Genomic DNA, 20,822 nt, shown 5'->3' on the forward strand with positions numbered 1-20,822 from the left:
TTTAAAATCTGTAATGTTATCCTAAGCGACCTACACATGCAAAGTCCTATACTTCCATCCCCACAGACCTAAGACTATAGAAAATAATTATTTTTATAGCAGATATGAAGGACCTGATGGGATGCGCAAGAGGCTGTCAGGCGACTGTGGCAGAGTAGTTCATGATGCAAGTCTCTCACTTGGTCGTGTGTCCTGTTGGTACATTTCCCAGTAATGTGTATGAGGTAAACTTGTGATTTAGGATGGAGCTACTCCATCTTCTGTTATTACTATTATCCTGTAACCTTTACTCCCCTCCAGAGCGTTCACAGCAGACATATTGGTGTTGGTAGCAGCATAGATCAATCCATGTCCTACAGGCACCTATCTGCTCCTCCCTTGTTTACATGGTTTATACATTTATGCTACTTTCCAAGGGCTGCAGTGCAACTGCCACATAAGGTGTGTCAGATACTCAATACTAAAGGCAACCTGGCAGTTTTCTGCTGGATTAACTGGATGCCATCACTGTAACTTAATCAATGTCTCTGATTAGGAATATGACCGCAGTCAGACCAGAAGCCACACTACAACTGCTGGGAATTAACAGCAATCTAGAGTGAACTGGCAGCTTTAACAACATACAGTTGGATTCATCACATCATTGTGTATGCAAATCATTCAGGTCACCATGACGTACATGGGCCTTTGGGAGGGGATACAAACATGGAGGAACTAGCTATGCAGGTTTTGCATATTTGCCCATTGACAGATTGCCATTTTATTACCACAAGCAGCAGAATGCCCTGAGTGACCATTTTTTTTCCAATTGGTCTCCATTAACTTTATTAATGAGCACCACTGCGACAAATACAAGTATTGATATAGGTAACCAGCTGGGTATATGTTGCAGAAGATACATGTCAAGTACTTATTTATGATGTATTATATTAGGTTAATAAACCTAACTTCTATCCATACTATACAACCACTTATATAAAAAATAAGGTAAAGAAAAAAAGACTGAGTTCCCGTAGGGGTGCAACAAATAATAGTTTGTAGTCAAACATATAGTAAAATACCTTGTGCTTTCAGGGAGGGAATTTGTCCGATTTACCTTCCAGCGCAAGTAGAATCATGTCCTGTGGGCTGTCTGATGGACCCTTGATGTTTCTATTGCGTAGAGCCACCATGGGTGGCCAGACACAACCGCTTCATGACATCCTGCAGCTATTTGCAAACTGTTGGGTGGCGGTCACCTTCATAAGCGCCACCCAGTTGCACGGATGTCTGTTGTTTTCTTTCTGCACCAGTTAGTGCTGATCCAGAGAAGAGTTACACCTCTGTCTCTTTTTGATTGTTTTTTTCAACATTTTATTAAACATTTTCCAAAAGTGTATCAATAGATGTCATCTAGAAAGTTAGGGCTTAAGCCGTATGGCACCTTTCACCGCACAATGTCGGTTACACACCCACACCTAAGTGTGTGCAGGAAAGTGCCCCTTTTGGCATGGGTACCCCCCACCTTTTGCCTGATATTGATGCTAACTTGACAGTGTGTGTGCTGGGATCCTGTTAACCAGGCCCCAGCACCAGTGTTCTTTCTCTAAACTGTACCATTGTTTCCACATTTGGCACACCCCTGGCACACAGATAAGTCCCTTATAAACGGTATCAGTGGTACCTAGGGGTCTGTGACCCTGGAGGGTCCCTCAGGGCCGCAACATGTATTGTGACACTCTAAGGGACTCTTACCAAGCACATGCACACTGCCATTGCAGATTGTGTGTGCTGGTGGAGAGAAAATGCTAAAGTCGACATGGCACCCCTTCCAGGGTGCCATGCCCACAACCCATTGCCTCTGGCAGGGGTAAGTCACTCCTCGAGCAGGCCTTACCGCCCTAAGGCAGGGTGCACTATACCACAGGTCTAAGTCCATTCTTACACACTGTAAGTGCAGTGTGGCCATATTAAGTACATGGGCTGGGAGTTTGTCGTTACGAACTCCACAGCTCCATGATGGCTTCACTGAAGGCTGGGAAGTTTGGTATCAAACTTCTCATCACAATATACCCACACTGATGCCAGTGTTGGATTTATGGTACAATGCACACAGGGGGCATCTTAGAGATGTCCCTTGTATTTTACCCAACCCTTTAGTGTAAGGTTGACCAGTCTGTACCAGCCTGCCTCTAACAGACACGTTTCTGATCCCATGGGGTGAGAGCCTTTGTGCTCTCTGGAGTCAGGAACAAAGTCTGCTCTTGGCGGAGGTGCTTCCCCCCTTCAGGAACTGTAACACTTGGTGGTGAGTCTTAAAATCCAGGCCTCCTGTTACAGTGCCCCAGGGCACTCCAGCTTTTGGACGTGCCCACTTCCCAGACCAAGCCCCACTTGAGGATCGACCACTGCAGCTAGGACCACTCCTCTTGTCTAGAGCTGAAGTGACCCCCTCCTTGCAGAATCATCCATCTTGTTTTTGGAGGATAGGTACCAACAGGGTTAGGAATGTGCACCCATTCCCAAAGGGTGGGGGCAGAGAAAGGGTGTAGCCACAATCAGGGACAATAGCCAATAACTGCTGCCCTGTGAATACTGTAACACTCCTAAATGTAGTATTTTTGGGCTCCCCTGAACCTGACTCACCAGATTCCCGGGGACCTCAAGAAGAAAGGAGGACTGCCAAGCAGACCCCAGCAGTGAAGTCTTCAGACGAGAACAGACTTGGCCCCAGCCCTACCGGCCTATCTGCATCTTCTAAGACCCCTGCTGCAAGAAGGTGACGCATCCTGCTGGACCAGCGACCTCTACAAAACCAGAGAGGACTGACTGCCCAGTAGAGGACCAAGAAGTCCTGAGCCCTGTCCAGAAGAAACCCTCTAAAAGGCTCCAGAACTGCCCCGGATCCGCGAGCCCTGCCCACTCTGCACCTGACGTCCACGACCCGAGTCCAGGTGGCCCACAAGTCCAGCGAAAGGTCCCCAGGTGATTCTGACCTTGTAGCCACCCTGGGTTGATAGCTCCTGGCCAACACAACGACGCCTGCAGCCTAAATCCAGCAGACCCCTCCCCCCCCCCCCCGAACCGCGCCAGAACTGGACAAAGATACCCTTTGCCCAAAGGTACCCCTTTACTTGCAGCTCCCTGGCCTTGGGGAATCTGACTGATGGTCCAGCAACGTTCAGCAGGTGGGCGTCCTGCTTGTCCAGCATTGGTTTTCTGGAGGGGGGGGGGTGTTTAGTGCTAACCTGTGCTCCCCCCCGTCCCCCACTCCGCCTCCCTGGTGCTCACCTAAACCACCCAGGTCTGCCCTCCAAAGTCACGGGTACTTACCTGCCAGCAGATCTGTTATGGAATAGGATCCCATTCTAAATCTATCACCAACTTTGACCTCTGCACCCAGCCTGCCCTGTGTTGCGGGTGGTGCACTTTTGGGGTCAGCCGAACTTTGACCTGTGGACATCCTGCATCCTGAAGACTGGAATCGTAAGTCTTCTACCTACCTGTTTTCTGTGATAATACTTATCCCCCCTAGGTCTCTATGGACTCCTATGGAAAATTGCAGTGTGTCAACTTTTGCAATAGAAAATTGCTATTTACTTCTAAACTGCTTTATCTGCTAAAACCAAACAAAGTACGTTTGATACATATGCGTGATACCTACTTACAATTGTACTTACTTGCGACAAGTTTTTCTGGTTCTGGTAATAAAGTAACAACATATATTTTTGCTATATAAAAACAATTGCACTAGAGTTAGTCATTGAGTCTGACTCATTTATTGACTGTGCGTGTATAACAAATGCTTTGCATTACCCTGTTATAAGCCTAACTGCTCGACCATAAAAGAGAGCATTAGTATTATCTATGTTAGCCTCTGTTAAGCCTCTGGGGAACCCCTGGACTCTGTGCACACTATATCTCATTTTGATGTAGTATATACAGAGCCAGCTTCATACAGTTACTGTTATACTATCTGTCTTAGCACTGCAGTTTCAGTGCGGGTGGACACACCAGTTCCATACTCAGACACTCACTGTATGTACCACTAATCTGACAGAAGGCTATTGGCATCCCCTCAGTGCAGTCCTGAGCAATTCTTCCTGCATAGTTGAGAGATTCTGTACCGCTACAAGTATTTGTGTAAATAGTTAAATGGTTGGGGCATAGGATAGCGAAAGGAATGTAGTTTCATCATTTTTGCTATTTGTTTTAGAATGTTTTTCCAGCCCAGCTTGTGTTAACTGACCCACTCCAGCTGTTTTCCATCTTTGTCACCATCGTGCTGGCACTGGTTTTACATTTGTAGTCTCTCATTTTAGTATTATTCAACCTCTTTTTTTATTTTCTATGAAAATCGGTGACTCCCTATGTATATTTCTTTTCAGGTTATCCATTCACTAATGGGAAGTGCGGTGCAGCCTTTACTAAATTCTGTTGCTGACTCGGTGGAGGCAATTATTATCACAATGCACCAAGAAGATTTTTCAGGGTAAGAAATTAATTTCATCCAGAAGTTGCTAAAACTGATCATACTGATTGCACAACAGAAAGATTGATCATGGCATACACAAACTAGTACAACACTCAAATAAATGCTACAATAAAATACAAAAGGGAACTAAAAATGTTTGCACACTTAAATGACCATTTTTTGCTGATTACTAAAGTAGGTATGTAGGAGTCGCTTTGACCTGGAAACAAGTTACACATACATAGAATATGTATTTAGCTATTTATTAAGGAATTTTGTAGAGCAGCAAATATCACCTCCCACCCATTGTTATGGACCAGGTTATACACCTATTTGTAGGGACTCCCAAAGGGGCACCACTCCGATTTAAAAAATGGACAGCACTCCATGAAAATGGGAAAATGTATTCAGCCCATAGTTTACAAAATATTTAAAAACAGGAAGACCACAGCTCTTGGTCAATGTTACTTCAGTTCTTTTTTTTTTTGCTATTACATCATCGTCTCTGTTGGTACATACTTCATGTTTTCTAGGCTCAGTACAGGTGGCTGTTGGGATCAATTGTCCTTATTTTCTTTTTTTGCGAAGTCTCTCTCTCTCTCTCTCTATATATATATATACATATATATATATATATATATGTATATAATCACACATTTTTTCTCTCTCTACATTAAGAAAACAACCCAAGAAACTGGAAAACAATCATTTTCATCCAAATGCCCTTTTTAATTGTTTGTACATCTTTCATGAGTCTGTGTGATAGCCATTAATTAATTTTGATCTTTTGCCCTATGTATTGGAAAAGACGAAGCTACTTGTTCAGATGATCATGCATTTTTGCATCTAATTTATGTCCTGTGGGTTGTAATGTGTCAACTGGGAGTCTAATCTTCTCAATTTTTCCAGTCCAATTCCCCCCTCAGATAAATTCTATGCAGTCTGTTCATTAAAAAAACAAAGCTTTTTGTCTCATCTGAATGTATTTCATATGTGTTTCTTCGAATGGGGTATGGTGAATCATTTTGACATGCTGCACTTATATGTTCTGATAATGCTTTTTTTCTTCGATTTTCATTTCATGCTTCCAGCGTAGAATTTTTTACAAGGACAAGGCTTACCCTTTACTTATTTGTGCTCATATGTAATTCTTTTACAAATTTCATATTGTTTTACACCTGTTTTTAAATATGACAATTCCACATTAGCGTATCCCTTGCATTTCTTATATGTATAGGAAACTTACTGGTTTGAGTACAGCCAATTTTCCTCCTTTCTGTCCGCCATGTATTTTATAGATACTGCTTATGCAAATGTTATTGCTAGTATATTATTGATTCAATTCCTCTGATGTTCATCTCTTGTTAGTAATAACTAATACCGCTGTAGCATTATTCTTATTATTTTTCCTGTTTTTTTTAATGAATATTGCTATCAATGATTTTTGACTTCTCGTTTAGTAGTTCCTTCTTTCCTATACATTTTCAAAAATCATTCCTCTCAATCTCACTACCTTTTACTTTGGTGTCTTGCAGTAGAGGGCAGGAATAACCCGAGAGACCCTCCCCAGTAATTTAATAGGCTTATGTTCTATGGTATTGGGCAAGTGCCTTTGGGAGGGGGTCTAGTGATGCTGATATCCTTGCTGCCTTTGGTGTTATTTGTTGCTCAGTGAGTTCTGCCTTAATGGCAACAAATTCAAGATCTTTTCCATGCAACCCTCACTGGTTTGATAGTAGGTGCTTCTGAGTACACAGGGATTTAGAAACATCTCTAAGCACTCACCCTTCTGACACAGACTTGGTCACATCTTGTGGAGAGTTTTACAGAAAGGTGTTAAAGGATAGGAAAAGGGCCCTAAAAGAGGATGCTTAGGATAAACTTTAGCACACCTGTGACCTCTCCCAGAGTACCCTATTTTGGTAAATCGTGAATCGCCCTGTGTTTGCTCTGGGTGAAGGGACAGTTGTTTGTTCCCATATTTTGCCCAAAAGCTGGGTCAAACATTTCAAATGGGTCAACAGTTACAGTGATTTCCCCACTTCTGACCCGGAGTTGGGGCCCCTTGTTGGTGTCTCTCATATTGTATTCCCCCTAGATGAAATGCAGGAAGCCCTTAATGTATAACCAGAATCAGAGCACAGGTACGGAACGTGGTTCCTGCTGATTTGTATTTTTAGAACCCAATTTATAGGCCACATTGCTCACACAGGTTTTCAATGCATCAGTCTTAAAAGGCCTGCCAAGCTTTTGGTCCCAATCTGTTGTTGTGGCCATTTAAAAGAAGGAGTTTAAGGGAGGGGACCCACATGGTTATCGACCCATCTTATTAACAAATCGGTAGTTAAGGTTGTTGGTCAGGTGATTCTCACTAGACTCACTTCTTGAGCAGAAAGTATTAGGGTTATCTCTGACTTACAGTATGGTTTTAGGTCTGAATGGAGCACTCTCAAGCAGTGGTTACATTTATTTCTTGTTTTTAATAAATATGTCGAGCAAAGCAGGAGGCCCTACACCTGGCCTTCATGGACCTTACATCCACGTTCAACTGTGTCAGCAGAACTAAACCTTGTTGAGCTCAATGCCCAGACATTGTGCTCTTCTTAAGAGATTTATATAAGGAATGTCTACCATTATGAGATAAGGAACGAATGGCCAATGTAAGATGAGTTTAAATGTAAAAAGTGGAGTGAGACATTCTAGCACCCAAGACCTGGATGTCCAAACATCTGTCTCTTTCTCCTTTTGATCACTTGAAGGCTCGTTGGCAGTAAATGTGTTCTTTGTATGAATTTATTGGACTGTCAGATGTTCTGTGTAATCAGGGCCTTTTTTCATGAGTAGCTTTATACATAGTGTAAAGTGTTTTTTATCTGATTCATGACTCAACTATAAGCAAGAGCAGTGCTTTCAAAGCTATACTCAATCACAGACCATTGTTTGCCATTGACAGATCAGTATTAAATGTAATTAATTTAGCTTCCATCTTAGAAATACCCTTTTGGTGCATACATTACATTTTCTTATGAATTTAGCAGTGAGGTGTTTTGTTTAATATATAAAGCATCTACTGTATGTTTGAATTGATTTGAAAACCTTTTGGTACTCCCTAAATTACATTTTCTTTTAAATCTCTTTATTATTTTGAACACTACAGAAAACACAGCCACTAATATGCTACCATTAAGGTGTCACAAGAGCATATCCTAGAAAGAAGGTTACTTAATAGTGCTGAATTGCACGTCGAAGCACTACCCCAATAGAAAGGATCCACCACACTTTGTGTAACTAACAAAAAAAAGAAAAGGTGTAAGACATGCATTTCTAGTAAAACAGCTGTTTGAGTACCCAATAATTACAAGAGGGATAACCAATTAGCGAGTATGCGGTCAAAAGTAACATTTAGCTCCACCAACCTTACCAGCAGATTGGGCCAGCCACACCCCAGTAATTGCACCAGTCCCACTCCCATGGGAGCCCCACAGCCCATTCACAATAACAGTATCTGTTGCTGTAGCGAAAAAGTGATATGCCAGCCCTCTGTCCCTACTCAGGATTGTCTTTTGTCTTTTTTTGCCTTCAGTTTATCAGTAGATAATCAATAGCAGGAGGTGGGCCTCTCCCACCACTGGTAATAAGTGCAGAGAGAGTGTTCGCTTCAGCCTTTGACCACAAGTAAAGGTCCCAAAGCCAGAACACCGTTTAAATTGGACCTAAGCCAGGTCGATGAATCAAAGTGTGTACCTATCTTCTTCGTCTGAGGTAGGAGACCCAAAAAGCCCTTCCTTGTTTTCCTGTCAACATAATAATTTACCAAGCCTTGCATAGTGATATTGTGGTATTGAACGAACAGAGCCCAATGCTTCCTTTGATTTCCAAAGTGCTGTAAAGTAATCATACTTGCTTGCTTTCGTTCATGATTGTTATTTTGTACTTGAAAAGCCTAACAAAAGGGTTAAAAAGAGAGTCCAGACCCCAGTTCATAGTGTGCTTGCAGGTCGGCAAAGATGTGGAGCCCATTCATGTCGTACAAGTCCCCCACACAGTGCACTCCAGCACTAAGCTATGGCCTGTGGTCGTGCACTGCTGCTACATCCTTCAGAGCGGGCAACTCCTGTAGAGGCAACTGTAGGGCACATGGGAAACAGTTTCCTTGTATTTGCATCTATTTGTACCAACAGGCCTTTGCTGTGGTCTGAAGAGTATCTAATTCTGGGTGTGAAACGTACAGGGACCAGAAACCAATCTATGAATGGGGTCCCCTGCAGCGCTTGTTGTATAGCAGTTCTTTCTGGTTTGAGAACAAAGGTCACTGCCTATGTCCCGCTATATAATGGTAACTCCGAACCTAGACATGTTTGGTATCTAACATTTCGGAATCATATCCCAGTACTGTTGCCAGTATTGGAAGTATGATTCCATGCACTCTGGGGGCTCCTTAGAGGACCCCCAGCATTGGTCCTACCAGCTTTCTGGGGTTTTCAGGGCAGCCCAAGCTACTGCCACCCCTAAGACAGGTTTCTGCCCTCCTGCTGCTTGATTAGCTCAAGCCCAGGAAGGCAGAACAAAGGATTTCCTTTGTTGGGGGGGGGGGTTAACACCCTCTCCATTTGGAAATAGGTGTTAAATGGCTTTGGAGCGATAGTCTCCCCAAGCCAGTGGCATGCTTTTAAGGGCACATTTGGTGCCCTCCTTGTATAAACCAGTCTACACTGGTTCAGGGACTTCCAGTCCTGCTCGGGCATGAAACTGGACAATGGAAAGGGGAGTGACCACTCCCCTGTCTATCACCACCCCAGGGGTGGTGCCCAGAGCTCCTCCAGAGGGTCCCTTGATTCTGCTATCTTCAATCCAAGGTGGGCAGAGGCCTCTGGGAACATATGAGTGGCCAGGTCAGGGAGGTGACATCAGAGGCCCCTTCTGATAGGTGGTCACCTTGCTAGGTGACCAGTCCCCCTTCCAGGGCTATTTTGGGACTCCCTCCTGGGTGGGTCCTCAGATTTGGCTTGCAAGATTCCAGCAGTACTCCTCTGCAACCTCTACTTTGACTTCTGGACACTGGAACCGCGACTGGACCCTCCAGGAACCGACAATCTGCATCCACGATGAAGACTCTGTTTCCATTATTTTTTCCACAGCCCCTTCAAGCTTCTGCAACATTTCCCCAGCTGCACATCCTCAGGATCTGCATGAGAAGGAAGAAAGAATCGCCCTTGGAGTGAAGGAGTCACTCCCCTGCATCTATAGGCACTAACGACCGGCTGCGTGAATCTCCTCTCATCCTGTGCTGCGTGGATCCTGCATCACAGGTGGTGGTGGTCTAGAGTGGTCCCCTTGGTCCTCTCCGCCAGCTGTCCAACTTTGGTGGAGGTAAGCCCTTGCCTTCCAACGCAGGACAGTACCCTGTGCACCGCGTATCTTGCAGCTACCAAGGCCTACTGGCATTTCCTCCAGGGGATCTTCAGGTTACAAGTAGCCCCAGCACTCTTCCCTGCTGCGCACAACCCTCTGTATGGTTCGCCTGCAGTGTGGGACCCTTCTTCAATTGTGCGTGAGCTCCTCTGCGACTCGTGGCTCCTCTTCCAGTGGGTTTCCTGTGGGGGCTGCCTTTTCTTCTGTGGACTCTCTGGGTTTAGTCCTCCTGGACCTTGCTGGTATCCGGCAGCTCTGCTTTTTTTCTACCGCAACTCTTGCCTTTGCAAAGGCTTGTTGGTGGCTTTTCCACGTCTTAGACAGACTGCAATCTTCCATCCGGCATGGGACATCAACTGTATCCTCCAGGAAGTCTTCACAGACTCCAGGGCTGCATTGCTGACCGTCTTCGTCCTACCGTCGACCAACTCCTGCAACCAGACAGGTGGGTAGTGGCTCCTGCCACCACCGGGCACTCCTGTGACTTCTGGACTTGTTCCCCTTCTTTTTCAGGTCTTCCTCTTCAGGAATCCACCGGTGGTTTCTTGCAGTCTTGTCTGGGTGTTGCATTATCTTCATTTTCAGTCCTTTTTTATAGTTTGGGGAAAATCCAGTAATTTACTCCTTTCATCCTGGTCACTGAGGGGCACTGTGATACTTAACTTAAGGGTTTCTTAGTTCCTCCAGCTCCACCCTACAGATTCCATTTACCTTGGTGGTGGTCCTGCATTAGCATTCCATTTTTTTAGTATATGGTTTGGGCCCCTCCTAGGTTCACTATTGCCTGTTGGTATTGCACTGTTTTCTATTGCTAGTTATGCCTATTTATGATTACTAGTGTACATATTTAGTGTGTTTACTTACCTCCTGTTGGGGTGGTAATTGTGTCACTAAAGTACCTTTATTTTTGTAACACTGAGTGTTTTCTCTCATGTGTGTAAGTGCTGTGTGACTACAGTGGTATTGCATGAGCTTTGCATGTCTCCTAGATAAGCCTTGGCTGCTCATCCACAGCTACCTCTTGAGAGCCTGGCTTCTAGACACTGCCTACACTTCACTAACAGGGGGACCGTGGATCTGGTACAAGGTGTAAGTGTCATAGGTACCCACCACAAACTAAGCCAGCTTCCTACACGCAATGAGAGCACTGCAGGTTCTATAAAATTTGACTGAAAGCCCATTGAGCCACGATGTTTTATTCCCAGTCATTTGCGACATAGCAGCTCGAATTTCATCCAGATGCAGGGGCTCTTCTAGTTCCTGGACTTGCAGCGGGTCTTTACGAGGAAGAAGAGTCGATCGTACATAGGCATTCAACCGAGGGGGGTCTGCGTCCAGTGGAGCCAAGTGCAACGATCAATAGTAATCCATAAGGCGCTTTTGATTACTGCCTGAGTTTTAAGTATCAACAGTCCTTGCCTTTAATATCATCTGGCACAGTCCTAGGCATCTCTCATCTCAGCAACTAGGGCAATATACTCCTCCATCTGGCCCCCCTTCACCTGTCGCTGAGACATATATATGCCCCCTAGGCCATGTGTGCTAAGTTCTGCATCTGTTCCTTATGTCATTTCTGCATGTCTCTAAGCTGAAAGTCAGCCCCCTGTGATGTACCTACCAGCTTTTCATCTTTGCAAATCTTTCCTAGTGTCTCTAGAATGCTCATATTCAATGCTAATCTCATGCCCTAAGTAGTAGCTATACAGTGGCCGCGCAAACCCACATTGAAGGCTTTCCATTTAACACCTTTACTGAAGGCATTATTTTTGTTTTAAACAAAATAGCGCTAGATGCAGGTATCTATAGTCTCCCAAAAGGGAGCATCCATCATTGCCTCTGTGTGCAGCCTCCACATAAGCATAGGTGCTTGCGAGGACCAGATGTAGACAGTAATGATCAGTCACAGTACGGCCTAGTTTCTCAGTATCTTCAATTCTAGGCGAGAGTGCATTATTGCAAAATAACTAATCTAACCTCGTGTGATGCTGATGCATCTGTGGTTAAAAGGTGTATTCCTTTGCCTCAGGGTGCATCAGGCACCAGCTATGCTGTAGCTGACTAATCGCATTGCATTGTTGGAAATGTTGTTTTACTTTAATTCCCTGAGCACCTGGAAGGAAGGTTAGGACCTCTGTGTGTGAGTATTGTGTACACAATTAAAATTCCCATCTTGAAGGCATGGAGCATGCAGTATCTGGAGTGGCGTGGGATTGAGGGAGTCTGGGAATACAGAGGGATTATTGTTAGGGGCATATACTTCTACCAGTGTCATCTAATTCCCATCCAGTGTCCCCTGGACAATCACATACCTTTCGCTGGTATCTATGCATGAATTATGGCTCACACATGGAACCCCAAGCGCAGTCCACACCTGGACCCAATACTCAAATGCTGGATAAGTGGACCGATAAACCGGCCCTTCCAGCGAGCGTTCGAAGCTCGGAACCTATGAGTCTCCTGCAGATATGCTAAATGTATGCATCTGCTTCTGAGGAATGCACAGATCCTGTGATGTATGCTGTGTATAGCCCTAAATAATATATTTTATCTGGTGCTGATGGCTTTCATATAGAGATCGTGATGTCCCGAGAGTAGCAGCCTGACTGTCCCGCCGTACAGCACACACCACCCTCCCCAATAAGGCTCCCAGTTAGAAGTTGGGAGCATGACTCAGGTCAAAACGTGCTCCTCTACATGAGGCCCGGTTGAAGCCACAGTGGTATTCAGATGGGAACTCCATTGTCTAATATCAAAACCTGTCAGGTGTCTGTACATGCCATAGTCCTGGGCAGTAAGCCCTAGGTATCAAGCAATGCATAATGTGATATCTTTCACTTCCCTGGGTGAAGAACCGGCCACTGCTCAGTATCCAAATCACTGGTGCCGATAGCCCCAACCATGAGTTTGCATCAGTGTCTGGAACCAGAACCTGCTATGCTGTACCCCATATGCAACCACTCGCACCCTTTCCAAGGCCACCTGTTCCTCTGTGGGTTGGGCACGCACACCCCTTTGCCTCCTCTTACCAGCCTGATAACCTTACAGCCCCTCTGAGGTCCTCGCCCCCACAGAGCGGCTGCCCACTTCTTTTGCAGCCAGGTCCAGACTTCCGCATGGGACTGAAGAAGTGCATTGTACCATTATTGACTACCCTCAGTTTTGCAGGGAACAAGAGAGCATACTTCATGTCCATTGCACACAGTTGCCTTTTTACAGTCACAGACAAACGACATTGTTGTTGTACATCTTAAGCGTAATCTAGTTAAACATTAATAATATTGCCATTGTAGAGCCACAGACTTTCCACTGGAGAGCTACACCAGGTGTTCCCTGAAATTAAGGAGACTTGGTAACTATCAGATCCAGTGGTGCACCAGGAACTTGGGTACCGTAGCCACCAACACTGTGGGCAGTAACCACTCTTTCAGAAACTGCTCCTTACTCTGGCTCTTTGACTCTTTGACTCTTATGCAGCCCAAGCAAATGGATATTATTATGCTGAGAGCTCCTCTCAAAGTAGTCTGCTTTCAGCTTAAGCTCTTTTATATCACACCTCAGAGGCTGCAGCTGGGTCTGGATTTTCTTAAGCATCAGGCAAATGGAGGTGATAGTAGATCTGGTGTTGTCGACACGCTGTTACCACTTTTGTGGTCTGCTCTGAGCTGATTCACTTTGATTGTGAATGCATCAATCTTAGTTTCCAAATTGATATTAGGGTCCAGTGTTGCCTGTGGTATGGCGTCAGGCTTCTCAGTATGCATTTCCAGCATAGATTCCACGTGGCGCAATGGTTCTGCAGCAGATGCAGCAGGCTCATGCAACTCTATTATGCCCTGTTGGGAATGGCTTGGCAGATGTGGGATTTACCATTGTCCATGGAAGGCCTGTAGAGGCATAGACCTCAATACGCACCATTACCGAGCAGGGCGCGCCACCAGTAGAGTCAGGTGCCCACTGACCCGGGCAGCCGAGGGGTTCCCAGCTGCTCAGGAAAGGGAGAGAGTCACACTCAAGTTCTAACCATCCACATAGTTTGTGTGTCTGCCGCACTGGGACAGCAGCTATAACCATAAAGTGTACAATAACACCAGCCACTCCTAGCAGCCAAGAGGAATTTCTAGCTCGGACACTCAAAGGAGGCACTGCAGTCTCAGCCCATGCCCTGGTAGCAAAGTGTCCAAGCAGCAATGCAGCCGGCCTGTGAACCCACCTGATGCTGCACAGGTGCCATAAATCCAGTGGAAGAGTGCTCTTCCAATGCGCCCGCAGAACGGCAGGTAGAAGCATGGCGGAGGGGGTCATTGAACCACTATGCAGTTTTCTTGGTTGACGTAGCTGCCTATGCCTCATCCAGTGCAGTGTTCAATATAAAGATAACTCATGTCCAGCACACATAAGCCAGTGGTCTTGATCTTAGCCCTGGCGTCTAACAGGCACAACAGGTTTAGGCACCTGCAGAAAGCAGTCTGGGCCTGGTCCCCATATTGAAAATTCTCCTTAGATTTCTAAGCTGCCTGAAGGCCTCCGGGTAAAATCTCCTCTCCACTGTACCACTTCTGTCAAGTGGTCGCCGGTGCACTGCAGAGGAATCAGGCTTCATCAGGGTGGAAACTCAGGAGCTACACTGCCTCATCCAGCAGTACAGGCTGCCAATCCTGATGGTACCTCCAAGCCCTAGGTCAGCTGCCTTGAGCAGGCCTTGTTAAGCTCTAGGCCTCCTCATCAAGCGGTCAGGCTCTTCACTGTGGTCCACCAACAGATCAGCATGGGACAATTTACCACCGCAACAGGGCTCCATATACCCCTCGGTTGCCCAATCTGCAGGATAGTGGCAGGATTCTTGGGGCCATCGCTCATAGGTCAAGGCAGGATATCTCTCACAGTCACCATCTTGGTCATGCCCCATCCCAAAATGACTTCCCATAGATAGTTCTAAAACATAAATACTGCTTTTGGGTTAAATTCATGCCTGCCAGCATTGTGGAGTTGAGGAAAATGTCCAGTTTGAGGTGCCGATAGTCCGAGTCATTAATCAAGCAAGGCAAAGCTTTCAAGGAGAGATTGAAGGTAGAGGTATGGTTAGTTGCATTTAATGATGCCTTTAAAATAGAGGGTGATTGTGGGAAAGTGCCCTTGTTGGCATGGTAATCCCCCCACACTTTTTGCCTGATATTGATGCCAACTTTGCCTGAGAGTGTGCTGGGCTTCTGCTAAACAGGCCCCAGCATCAGTGTTCTTTCCCAAGCCCTGTACCACAGTTTCCACAGTTGACACACACTTGAGTACCTTGTAAAAGGTACCCATGGTACCAAGGGCCCTGTGGCCAGGGAAGGTCCCCAAGGGCTGCAGCATGTATTATGTCACCCTGGGAGACCCCCTCACTAAGCACATGCACATTGCCTTTGCAGCTTGTGTTTGCTGGTGGGGAGAAAAAGACAAAGACGACATGGCATCCCTCTCAGGGTGCCATGCCCACAAAACACTGCCTGTGGCATAGGTAAGTCACCCCTCTAGCAGGCATTACAGCCCTAAGGCAGGATGCACTACACCACAGGTGACCGCATAGCTGCATGAGCAAAATACCCCTACAGTATCTAAGTCCATTCTTAGACATTGTAAGTGCAGTGTGGCCATATTGAGTATATGATCTAGGAGTTTGTCATTACGAATTCCACAGCTCCATAATGGCATCACTGAATACAGGGAAGTTTGGTATCAAACTTCTCAGCACAATAAAACCGCACTGATGCCAGTGTTGGATTTATTAAACAATGAACCCAGAGGGCATCTTAGAGATGCCCCCTGTATTTGCCCAGTCCGAGTTTCTGACCACATGGGGTGAGAGCCTTTGTGTTTTTGGTGGCCAGAAAAAAAGCCTGCACTGGATGGAGGTGCTTCACACCTCCCCCTGCAGGAATCGTAACACCTGGTGGTGAGCCTCAAAGGCTCAGGCCTCTTGCTACAGTGCTCCAGGGCACTCCAACTAGTGGAGATGCCCGCATCCCTGACAAAGCCCCACTTTTGGCTGCACGTTCGGTAGGAAACTTAGGAAAAAGGAGGACCACAGCTGGGACCACCCCTAAGGTGTCCAGAGCTGAGGTGACCCCCTCCTTGCAAAATCCTCCATCTTAGTTTGGAGGACAGGGACCAATAGGATTAGGTTTGTGTCCCCCTCCCCAAAGGGGGTGGACACAGGAAGGGTGTAGCCACCCACAGGGGCCATTGGCTACTGCCCTCTGACCCCTGTAACGTTCCTAAATCCAGGATTTAAGCCCCCCCCCCACCCTGAACCTAGCTCATCAGTTTCCCGGCAACCTCACAAGAAGAAAGAAGGACTGCTTAGCTGAAACCCCAGCAAAGAAGACGGAAAACGAAAACTGACTTGGCACCAGTCCTACAGGCCTGTCTACAGGTTCAAAAAGCCTTGCAAAAGAAAGTGACGCATCCTGCTGGTCCAGTGAGCTCTGAAAAGCCTCCAGAGGACTGCTTGCATCACTGAGGACCAAGAACTCCTGTGGACAGCTGCCCTGTTCAAGAAGAAACTCCATCTCAGGACTCCAGAACCTCCCCAGATCCGTGAATCCTGACCACTCTGCACCCAACGCCCACGACCTGAGTCCAGGTGACCCAACCAACTACAGCTGGTCCCCAGGCGATTCTAAGCAAGTGCCCACCCTCAGTTGACCCCTCCAGTCCACCACGACGACGCCTGCAGCCTGAATCCGGAGGAACCCCTGACCGCAACAGAACCGGACTAAGATTTCCAATGCCATAAGGTACCCCTGCTCCCGCAGCCCCCTGACCTTGGTTGGGGAATCCGACCTTCAGTGCAGCAACATCCAGCAGGCAGCCCTCCTCCGTGTCCAGCTTTTGGTTTCCCGGAACTGACCCCCTGGACTTCATCTGCAACATTTTTGTGCCCCTTAGATCCCCCTGTAGGAAAGCATTGGGAGCACAATGCTATGTTTGCACCATGCACCTGCCCGCCCCTGCGCCACTGAGGGTGTGTGTTTGGTGCTGACCTGTTGCCCCCCGGTGCTCCGCTAAACCCCTCTGGTCTGCCCTCCGAAGGCGCAGGTACTTACCTGCAAGCAGGCCTGATTCCGAGTGCCTCCAGTGTCTATAGTAGCCCATGTTAAATTTGCTTCATCTTTGACCTCTGCACCCGGCCGGCCCAGTGTTGCTCGTGGTGGGTGGTGGGGTTAACCCAGAGGCTTAACAGAGGCTAAAGTAGATAATACTTATTCTCTCTTTTGTGGTAGTGTGGTCGAGCAGATAGGCTTATCAGAGGGTAGTGCAAAGCACACACTCAATGACTTAACTCCAGACCAATGGTTGTTATATATCAAAAATATATTTTCTTCATTTATTTTTAGAACCACACGATTCAAGTTGCAGGTAAGTACTTCAATAGATTCGTATTTCACACATGTATCAACAGTACTTTGTTTGAAATCAATAAGTTATACAGTTTTTTTAAATATTGGCAATAATCTGTTTTAAAACTTGACAAAGGGCAATTTTCAGAAACAGTTCCTGGGGGAATAAAAGTTAGATAATTTTACAGGTAAGTACAACACTTACAGTTCGAGTCTCCAGGGGTTAGGAAGTCCACAAGTGGGAGTTCAAATGAACCCCAAACACCCACCACAAGCAGCACAGGGTCGGCCGGGTGCAGAAGGTAAAGTGCAGGCAAAATTAATGTGGGCTCCTATGGAGAATGGGGGCACTCATTTTCAGTTTTGCAGGTAGGTAAGTACCTGCGACTTCCGAGGGCAGACATGGGGGTTTTAGAGGAGCACTGAGGGACCACAAGTTGGCACCAAATATACACCCTGAGCGGCGCTGGGCTGGCCGGGTGCAGGAGGCAAACAAGATGTTGAGTCTCCAATGATTCTCTATTAGGCGACCCCTGGGGTCACTCAGAGGCTACAGGTGAGTTCCAGGAGGTCATCTCGGGCAAACTACAGGCTGGATGGGGAAGGGCCGTCTGCTGAACGCTGCTGCACCGGAAGTCGTGTTCTCCAAGGCCTGGGGGCTGCGGGTGCAGTGTGTCTTTAGGTGTCGGATACCTTCATCCAGAGCTTTGCGGTCAGGGGTGTCCTTGGGATTCCCTCTGCAGGTGTCATTGTGGAGGGGTGGAGAGGTCAACCCAGGGCGGACACTTGCTCAGAATCGCCTGGGGATCCTCTCTAGCTGGTTCAGCCACCTGGACATGGGCCGTGGGCGTCTGGTGCAGTGTGGTTAGGACTCATGCATTCGGAGTGAGGCTGGAGTCCTTGGTGGATGTTTTCTTCCTGGACAGAGCCACTGTCCACAGGAGTTCTTTGTCCTTTTGGGTGCAGGAGCTTGGTAGAGGTTGCTGGTCCCACTGGATGCGTCACTGTTCTTTTGCAGGTTCTTTGAAGCAGGAGACAGGTCGATAGGGCTGGGGCCAAAGCAGTTGTCTATCTTCTTCTCTGCGGGGGGTTTCAGCTAAGCAGTTTTTTAAAATTCTTGTCAGGTCACCAGGAATCTGGGTAGCTGGGTTCAGGGAAGCTCTTAAATACCAGATTTAGGGGTGTTACAGGGATCAGAGGGCAGTAGCCAATGGCTACTGTCCCTGGAGGTGGCTACACCCTTCCAGTGCCCACTCCCTTGTGTGGGGGTGGGGATGGGTACATTCCTAACCCTACTGGCCCCTGTCCTCTAAACCAAGATGGAGGATTCTGCAGGGAGGGGGGTCACTTCGGTTCTGGACACCTTCGGGTGGTCCCATCTGATGTGGTCACTCCTCATTGTTTTTCCTACGTTTCCTGTCGAACTTGCCACCAAAAGTGGGACTTGTCTGCGGGGCGGGCATCTCCACTAGCTGCAGTGGCCTGGGGCACTGTAACATTAGGCCTGAGCCTTTGAGGCTCGCCACCAGGTGTTACAGTTCCTACAGGGGGGAGATGTGAAGCACCTCCACCCAGAGCAGGCTTTGTTTCTGGCCTCAAAGAGCACAAAGGCCCTCACGCCATGGGGCCAGAAACGTGTCTGCTGGTGGAAGGCTGGCACAGACCAGTCAGTCCTACACTAGAGGATTGGGTATAATACAGGGTGCATCTCTAAGATGCCCTCTTTGTGCCTTTTTAAAATAACTAAAACACTGGCATCAGCATGGGTTTATTGTGCTGGGAAGTTTGACAATAAACTTCCCAGTATTCAGTGAAGCCATTATGGAGCTGTGGAGTTCGAAATGTCAAACTCGCAGAACATATACTTAATATGGGGCCACACTGCACTTACAGTGTCTAAGAATGGACTTAGACACTGTAGAGGTACATTGCCCATGCAGCTATGCCCTCACCTGTGGTATAGTGCACCCTTCCTTAGGGCTGCAAGGCCTGCTAGAGGTGTGACTTACCTATGCCACAGACAGAGTTTTGTGGGCATGGCACCCTGAAGGGGATACCATGTCGACTTTGCTTTTTCCCCCCACCAACACACACAGTCTGCAATGGCAGTGCACTTGTGTTTGGTGAGGGGTCCCTTAGGGTAGCACAACACATGCTGCAGCCCTTAGGGACCCTCCCTGGCCACAGGGCCCTTGTTACCACGGGCACCTTTTACAAGGGACTTATCTGTGTGCCAATAGTACCTTTTTAGGAAAAGAACACTGGTGCTGTGGCCTGGTTAGCAGGATCCCAGCACACACTCAGTCAAGTCAGCATTAACATCAGGCAAAAAGTGTGTGTGTGTGGGGAGGGGGTGGTAACTGCAGCGAGTGCTAGTTTCATGCACATAGTAACTGCAGATTTTCCAGAGTACATTCCTGGTCCTTATTCCCAGCTGAAATTGATGCATCAAAACAAGGCATGCTCCTTTTCACCTTGCAGTCATTTTGCACGCAGGTGCCTCGGTTTATGATCTCTTCAATGAAACACCGTCTCGTTTACACAGACTCTCACTGATTTCATAAAGTAAATTCAAACCGAAATGCCTCATGTATAAAAAGAACAGAAAGAATGGCACAATAATGTTCGGGGAGGCATCAAACCTCCCTGATTTAATGCTCATTTAATGAGCTTGAAAAAGGAGTGTAAGTGTTTGGAGAGAAGCTGGAGAAAGTCCTACGATGAGGCTAGAACTTAAATACAGTAAATCTATCAGGCACTATCATGCAGAAATAAAATCTTCTAAAGCATCCCATTTCTCCATAAAGATTGAAAATTCACCTAATTCATCTAAAGAGATTTTTCAGACCCTTAAAGAGATCTAAGAGCCTAAATTAGCCAGCCCTACTCAAGAATCCTCTGTAGAGCACTGCAACAACTTGTCACTCTTCTTCCAAAAGAAGATAATGGATATCTACTCCTCCTTCCCCAGAAGGCCAAATAACACTCTCCATCCAGAAAGCCCCCTTTAGAGAAACTAGAAGGTAGTTTTACCACCTTCAATAATCTCACTTTGGGTCTTCTCGCAGACCACTTAAGTGCAATAAAATCAGGTTCCTCTTCAGACTCGGCTGCTCTTCACATCCTTTGACAAGGGTTTGAAAGCATTGCCCCCGTTCTGATAGACCTGCTAAATCATTCCCTTATTAGTGGGCAGGCCCCCCTCAATGGAAGCTCATGACAGTCAAACCACTGCTAAAATAGCTTAACCTTGACTTGACTCCCTTTGTCTGAGTTATTACAGGCTGATATCCCTGCTACCAGAAGCATCTTAAGTTCTTGGAAAAACATGCCAAAAAACATCTCTCTGCTACCTTGAATCCAATGAAATGAGATTTAGACTACAACACAGAAACAGCTTTGCTGGCAGTGGTTGAAGAACTAAAATGACAACTTGGCAGCCATTATTCTTTTAGCTCTTAGTGCAGCCTTTGATTCAGTAGATCATGACACACTTATTCCGAGAATATCAAATGTGTGTATCAATGGCAGATCACTGAAATGGTTCACCTCCTTTTTGGAGAATATAACTTTTCAGG

The 20,822-nt window shown here is 46.6% G+C and overlaps 1 protein-coding gene across 1 annotated transcript in view; it reads left to right on the plus strand.

Moving 5' to 3' along the window:
* COG5 (component of oligomeric golgi complex 5) overlaps positions 1-20,822 on the plus strand; it is a 1,306,288-nt gene that overhangs the window by 1,030,245 nt on the left and 255,221 nt on the right. The window contains exon 18 of the mRNA XM_069229832.1: positions 4,368-4,471. Within this exon, the coding sequence (XP_069085933.1) occupies positions 4,368-4,471 (104 nt within the window). The remainder of the gene's footprint in view (positions 1-4,367; positions 4,472-20,822) is intronic.

This window comes from Pleurodeles waltl, chromosome 4_1, assembly GCF_031143425.1.
Source record: "Pleurodeles waltl isolate 20211129_DDA chromosome 4_1, aPleWal1.hap1.20221129, whole genome shotgun sequence".
In the NCBI taxonomy this organism is placed as follows: domain Eukaryota; kingdom Metazoa; phylum Chordata; class Amphibia; order Caudata; family Salamandridae; genus Pleurodeles; species Pleurodeles waltl.